Here is a 7,712-nt window from a genome sequence, read left to right as displayed (position 1 = left end):
CGGATGCCTATTTGGAATTTTATTTTCAAAGAACGGTCCCTCTCTAAATGCGAAGTTTATGGTATACAGTAAAGACAGACAGACACACGGACATGGATGGAAACAGCCCGAGGTAAGGCGAATTTGAGGAAGTCCCATCTGCAGTTTACCCCTAGGGCAAAACTAGAATTCCTAGGACTCTCTGGAAAGAAGGCTGGCATGAGATGCTCTGTTCTGCATAAAGTTTTCTGCAAACTCCATCCTCCAAACTAGCCTTTCTCGGAGCAGTAATGCATATCAGTCGCAAGAGGGATGGAGATAACAAGCTCCTAGGTTGCGTGGGTGTCAAATAAATCCGAGAGCAGAGGGCAAGCGGATTGCTTCACCAACGCCAGCTCCGCTTCCAGAGTGGAAAAGCGAGAAGATAACTAATTCAAGGCGAGGGTTCTATTGGATCAAGGTGGTTCCGGCTCCCTCCTTCTCCTGCTCCTGCTACGCATTGCTCTCAGCCGGGTGCCCCAAGGATCAAGGAGAGAGAGGAGGAGGGAGGAGAAAGAGGATAAGAAAAAAAAAAAAAAAAGAGGAGAAGGAAGAGGAGGTAGGAGGGAGGGGAACAGCAGCGAGGGGAATAAACCGGAGAAGAGGAGCGCGGGGAGACACTGGGGGTGGGGGGTGGAGATGGGGTGGGGGGGAGGGAGCGCGCCGGGCGCAAGGAGCTGAGTGGACGGCTCGAGACGGCAGCGCGTGCAGCAGCTCCTGAAAGAGACAGAGTTGGCAGCGTCTAGCTGCATTTCCAGCAGAAGCTGAGCGCATAGTACGGGGCTTTACAGCAAGGTGATGTGCTAGGCAGCTCTGCACGCCGGGGCTGCTGCTGCTGCAGCCCAGGCTGCCTTCTCTTCTCCACCGCTGTGTGTGTGTGTGTGTGTGTGTGTGTGTGTGTGTGTGTATGTGTATGTGTATGTGTATGTATGTGTATGGTGGTGGTGGGGACTGCCAGACACCCCTTTCCTCTCCCTCTCGTCCCCCTCCCCTCAGTTTCTCAGTGCATCTCTCTGGGTCGTCCCCCCATATTTGCACGTCTTGTTTAACATTTTTTTTAAATTTTTTTTTGGCCTCCCCCCTTTCCCTCTCCCTTCCCCGCGTCCCTCTGTCCCCAAGATGTTAAAGGTATCAGCCCTATTGTGTGTGTGTGCAGTCGTCTGGTGCAATCAGGCTCTCGCAGCGGAGGCAGCGGCGGCGGCGGCGGCGGCCGGGGGCAGGTCGGACAGCGGTAATTTTCTGGATGATAAACAATGGCTCACCACGATCTCCCAATATGACAAGGAAGTCGGACAGTGGAACAAATTCCGAGACGTAAGTGCTGCGTGCTCTCGTCCCCACCCTCCCTGCACGCGCGCACACACACACACACACACACACACACACACACACACACCCCTCCTTGTTGGGGGAGGGGGAGGAAGAAGGAAAAGAAGAAAAGAGTGGGTTCAGTTCCCGGGAATGGGAGTGATTTTGGTTACAGGGAGATGGAGTGGAGAGGGAGGAATAGAAGTTCTCAGTTTAGATGCTTTTCCTCTTTTGGCTGGTGCAACCTCGAGTTAGGTGCCCGCGGGAAGGTTTTGCTGATTGGCTGTTCAGGAGTTAGATTTCCAGGTTTCCTTCTTTTCATCCTCTTCCTTCACCTCCAAGTCTTCCCCTCCCCTGTTCTTTGAAATCTATGGCTTGTAAAGCACAGCGATCAAGGCTTTAAATTCGCAACTTTTCCAATGATGTTCCTGATGCTCGTGTAAACATAGCGGACGTGCATTTGCGCGATGCGTGCCTACTAAGTAACCAGGATCGATCCAGTTACTAATGGACCATTAAGGAATTTAAGGAAGGAGGGAGGAAGATGTCAGATTTATAAATGCTGGCTGGCAGAGAGGCGGTGGGAGGTGATGTGTCAGAACCCGTTAAGCAGTAGTTGAATCGCTCCTGGACGATTACGTAAAACTGCTGATCAGTTTTCTGCGTCGACATTAACTTTAATCTAGAGAGTGTTCCCTATACACCTTATGAGGTTGTAGTCCAAAGAGCACCACGAGCTGACGGCTGGTGGATCTGATAACTAATTGCTGGCCAGGCTGCAAAGGCTCATCGGGGTTGATTTGGAGATTGCTGCTGCCTTGGATGGATTTTTACTGGGTATTATTCCAAAGAAAAGGCTTCTTCAAAGACTCCACTCTTGTTTACTTTTGAACCCCGTTAGTTCCACTCCATGCTTGTCATTTTCTCCACTTGATTTGAGGAGACTTGGTATAGCTGCTTACTTTTGTTTCTTGGGCTGAAGGGGTCAGGTTTGTGTTAATTCAGAGGCATTCTAATAATGCCTCTTTGCATAAAGAGGAAAGGTATCACTTATCCCTGTTATCCTAAAGAGTGGAAAGAGAGACATAACTAAGATTCCCCTGTGCTCTTTCCCCCTCTCCAGACAAATCTGTGAGATTTAAAAAAAAACAAAAAACAAATCACCATGGAGGAGTTTGGATATGCTGTTCATGTACAATGCCAGCACGGAAGGCAGATAGATGACTCACCCCCCCCCTCCCCAACCCCATCACTTCAAGTATTAGCAAGGTTTTCTTGACCAATTATGAAAAAATGTAGCTTGCATTGTTTCCTTTCACCACCCCCTCAGCCACTAGAAGGAAGAATAAATAGAAATCAAAAAGACATTGACTAACTCTCAAACCCTGGTGGATAAATTGCTGCAGATATGTACATTTCTGATTGAGTTTAGGGATGATTGATGTTAGAGATGGGGGAACTTTATGAATCGATACTGGATTTCACTTTGTTAGCAATCCTTGGAAAATTAAAAGTCCAAAGGCACAGTAAGAGGATGTTCCTAAATCTAGGCCTTTTCCTTAAATGTTTTTTATGGATCATGCATTCAAAATTCATGGTAGAATTTGAAGTAGATTGTGTTATGTTAGTATTAGTTCTCCTTTAATAGTAAATACAGAAAAAAACAAGATAGGCAAGATTTCTGAAAGTAAGAAAGCACCCTTTGGTTCATCTTGTCATTTCTAAATGAAAGTGAAGATTTTGTCAGAAATTCAAAATTGATCCACTTTGAGACAGCTTTTAAAAGTCTTTTTGAAGTGACTGCAGGCTTGCTTTTTGAAAACATGCTCTCTTACAAATCTGGATGTTTCCATCTTCACGGAAATCAAATTGTTGAAATAGATTCAGGAATCCATGCTTTACTGTATTTGTAGAACATGACCCAAGATGCAAATCTGAATACTTTCTGAGGATATAACATCTCTGTTTTGTTCATCTTATTATTTTTTTTCTCCATCAATGATTGAAGATTGATTCTTTAGAACTTTAGACAGCAACAAGGTTTTGTTTATATTGTTTGTTGCTAACACCCTTTTCACAAAGTAAGGACTTAGTAAATGCTCTAAATTTACATTGTTGAGGCTCAATTAGTTTGATTTACAGGATAATTTGTAATGAAAAATATTATTCTAGATGATTACTAATACATAAAGTGCTATCTATGTACAGCAGACTACGCTGAAGTTGTTAAATGGCTCCTAAAAGGTGGAAAAGTATAAAATATTTTATACTTGCTAACATAATATTAGGTGTTCTGCCTGTAAGGTCTGGAGGGAGGGGAGAATTCCCAGGCCTTAGTGGTATATTTATTAAATTCTTAAAGTGAAGTATTTAGTGAGATGTGTTTAAGTTAATATGTTTTTTAGATGAGGGCAGCTAATATAAAGTATTCCCATTATAACATATCCATTGAAGGATGATTTTTAAAACTTAAAAGAATGGATTTTGAACACTATTTTTTTCAAGTACATAAGTACATTTCAATAAAGATAATTTATTTCTTAAAAGCATTGCAAGATTAATATTTACTATGTATCTATTGACCACCTGTTGATATATAATGGAAGCTATTAATAAGACAAAATTATTTTGTCTCAGTATTGAAAAGGTTTTTTCCAAAGTTCAGAATAGATATTTTGGCTATTTTGGCTATTTCTACAATGCTTAATTTATATTTTTCCTTGCTCTGTGATCAATTATTTGCTTATTGATGGTTCTATAATTTTTGAATAGTGTAAGAATTTTGTTATGGGTCTATGATGATGATGCATCTATAAGAATGAACAAAAACTGAGTGAAAATGTGTTTTTTTTAAGTTCTGCATCAGTACTTATATTCTAAATTGATTTATAAATTCTAGTTGTTACTTAATCATATATTTCCATTTTAAGAGTCTTTTTCCTTAATTTACTTTCCTGTTACAAAGAAAAATTTCCTTATCATGTTCCCCCATGTGTTTTTTTAGTTTGAATCTTCTACTAATTTTTAGTTTTCCTCTAAAAACTAACTATATTTTCAAGGTATATTTTATTTTTCGGTTTCTCCACCTCCTTTTTTTCCTCCCCGCTCCTCCTTCTCCTATAACCTGAAGACCCAATCAGAAAAAACAAGATTGATTAACAGACAAGCTAATGACACTGATGAGGATCATTGATTCAACTTCCTCTAGTCCTAGATCACAGGGAAAGAAATGAAAACTGAGATAAGTTTACAAATAGCAATGAAAGAGAAGACTCTGCAGATAATTCTGATCTGTCTTCTATACTGCCTTTAGACATAGGAGAGTTTTATTGCATTGATCCTTTTTTTTCTTCCCACAACGTTAACACAAAATGTATTGTCTTATAGAATCTTTATACAGTCATGAATCTAAAAATGATCTTCTTTGTACTATCTCTGATCCTCTGAGTCAAAGTTGAAATATATCCAGAGTTTAGTAGGGGAAAAACTCTGAAGCAATGAAAAGTTGATAATATTTTTAGTTAAATACAGTAGAGGTATTTCCATTTAATAAAGTATGATACAATAGTAATATATATGTATAATATTTGTGTGTATACACACACACATATATATGTATATATATATATATACACACACATATATACTTATATATACACATATACATATCATATATAGTGGATGGGGATGAATAATGAAACGTGAGAGTACTTGAGCCAAATATCCAAGTGATTATCTACTTTGGAAATTATATAATTCAAAGCATAGTAATTTCTTGCACATACTTTTCATACTTGAAGATTTCTCTATTTTTATCTTGATTCTTCTTCTCCTGGATCATAGTTGGAAAATCTTAAACAGTGGGAAAATAATCTCTTAGCCATTTTGCACAGGTGTGAAAGTAAATCCCCTCCCTATCCATTAATTCTGCAACTACTCTCACTCAGCAGGAGCAATCTTGAATCTACCTTGGTCTTTTCATTGCTTTAAAAGGTCTATATGATACTCAGACTTGTGGTTTTAGAAAGGAAAATTATAAACTTTGGGGAAAAGGTAGATTATTAGCTCACATTTGCAAACTTAGTACACTAAAAGTATTTTTCTATCATTATAATAAGCTAGTGAGATTTTGTTTGCCTTTGAATAAAAACAATGCAATTAAGTCACTCTTCGGTATGACATTGTCACTCATGTTTTACTTCCATTGTAGCAGATATAATATTAAGGAGTGACAGGACAGAAAGAGAAATACTAAAATGTATTTTAAGGCAGTATTTTAAATATATACCAATCAGTTAGTGGATCACAATGCCAACTTTACATGATTCCCATCCTAAAATCATTTTTTCATCTCTCCCTGCCTACTCTCTTAGAATTCTCACAATTCAGTTTTCAAAAATCTTTTTAAAGTGCATCTTGGAATTAAAAAATTGATTAAAATGCCATAACTCAATTAACATTTTTAAACATCTGACTTTTACATATATGACAGAGAAATTTAAATAAATATTGTCTTAAATTTATCTTCAAAAATTAATTTTAGTTGACTCGTGAATTGTATTTTTCAAAAATAGGAATTTTGGGGAGATTGGACAAAACTTCAGCTTCTTTTTTGTGGTGTTTTAGCACAAAGATTATTTAAGACATGGTGGTTGATGGGGAGGGAGATTTCTTTATTTAGTTAAAGAACAGAAGTGAGATTCTATGAAAAGTCCATCAACCTTTACTGGTATTATAAACTAAATAAAATTAGTTTGTGTCTAGGAATTACTATACTTCATTCTTTATCCAACTGCTTTTATAATGCATTAAAATGCAAATCTTTTCTTCCTTATGGTTAATGACCAATATCTGAAATACTGGGTGGAAGAAATCCATATTGAATGATTTTGTTAAATTTGTAATGGAGTATGACTATACTTTTTAAGTAGGAGACATGACAAAACAAGTAAAAATTCTCTAACTTGCTTCATTCAAAAACCCTTTATAATTATGCATTTTTTTGTTTAAATACTCCAAAAGAGAAAGTAAATTAAAATCAAGTAATGGGGAGAATTTCATGTTGTATCTCAAAATTCTGTCAATTTTTGATATTTCATATTCCTCAATCTAATGTTATTATATACAATTTCTGTTTTTCATGAAGTCTTTTCTGTTTTCTCAGAGATAATCTTTGTAACGTCTATGTTTCATTTTGTGAAGTGGGACACATTTTGTTGAATCAAGAAGAATTTGTAAAATGCCTTCTGTGTGCCAGTTATTCTACTCAGTATTGGAGATACAAAGACAGTTCCTACTCTCAAGGAGCTCACAATATATTGGAGGAGTAAATTAGCTATATAAATTGGAGATTTTCTTATCTGGAAGACCCAAAGATGAAAGGTGCTAGAGAAAGCCCTCTTATAGAAGGTGGGATTAGCTGGGACTTGATAGAAATCAGGATAACTTAAAAAACTGTGAATTTTATCTAAATAGTTTTTCTAGGTCTTGTTTGGAATCCTTTAGAGAAAATTAATTGTTTTAGTAGAAGTGAAATTATGATATTCCTTTACCAATTAAATGATTATTGTTGCTGTGTGATAAAATATCTTCAAATTAGATCAAAAAGCATAGAAATATAATAAATCATATGTGGACTCGGAATACTTTGAGAGAGAAAAGAAAGTTCCTTCCACTAGCAAAGACCCATAGTCCTAGGAAGCAGCTTGAAATATGTCATTGTTCATATTTTGTTCACAAAGATGACCAATGACATCAGAAGGATGGCATTTTGACTTCCAAGTGCCTTAGATTCAAGTGAGATAAAAAAATGCAAAGTCATCAGCTCATTCCAGATTCATTGGACTCCAGGAGAAAAAACATACATTAGGACAGTTGGTGATTTCCCCCTTGAAGTACATAGAAATTAATTGACTTACCAGCATCATGAAGATAGTTAGAATAAGTAGTCAGAATTGAATCCTGAAATGATAGGACAAATATTTATAAGGCTTTATGTTCTGTTTTTTTTCCATTCCCCGAAATATGGTGATCAAAACTAGGACTTAATTGTCTTAATGGGCAAGGCAAGACTCATTCTCAATCCTTGATCATTTTGATGTGGCTCCTTAATCATATAAATGCATAGAAAAGCCCCTAAAAGTCACCCTGGACATCTTAAATTTTGCAGCTCTCCTATCCTCCTCTTGAGTAGATGTTTTTCCATATGGAGACTGGAGATGGTCAGTAGAGGTGGGTGTTACTAATGTTACTATATTCTTGTTAGCGTTAAGTAAATCTCATTTTATTAACTGATGAATGACCTACAAGTTCCTCACTTCATCCCAATACTGAATCTGAACTAATAGGCTACTGCCTGAGTTGTGTCTAACAGTTGATCTTATTCA

General features: G+C 37.4%; 1 protein-coding gene across 2 annotated transcripts in view; it reads left to right on the top strand.

Moving 5' to 3' along the window:
- Nucleotides 1-223: 223 nt before the first annotated feature.
- Nucleotides 224-7,712, top strand: part of SPOCK3 (SPARC (osteonectin), cwcv and kazal like domains proteoglycan 3) — a 693,273-nt gene continuing 685,784 nt past the window's right edge. The window contains exons 1-2 of one of the 2 annotated variants that reach the window (XM_051965576.1): nucleotides 224-577; nucleotides 1,138-1,332. In XM_051965576.1, coding sequence (XP_051821536.1) covers nucleotides 1,138-1,332 — 195 coding nt within the window. In that variant the 5' untranslated portion in view covers nucleotides 224-577. Of the gene's footprint in view, nucleotides 578-685; nucleotides 814-1,137; nucleotides 1,333-7,712 lie in introns of those variants that run through there. The other variant, XM_051965575.1, reaches the window with a different exon arrangement.

This window comes from Antechinus flavipes, chromosome 6 (genome assembly GCF_016432865.1).
Source record: "Antechinus flavipes isolate AdamAnt ecotype Samford, QLD, Australia chromosome 6, AdamAnt_v2, whole genome shotgun sequence".
NCBI lineage: Eukaryota > Metazoa > Chordata > Mammalia > Dasyuromorphia > Dasyuridae > Antechinus > Antechinus flavipes.
This window is presented reverse-complemented; position numbering and strand designations above follow the sequence as displayed.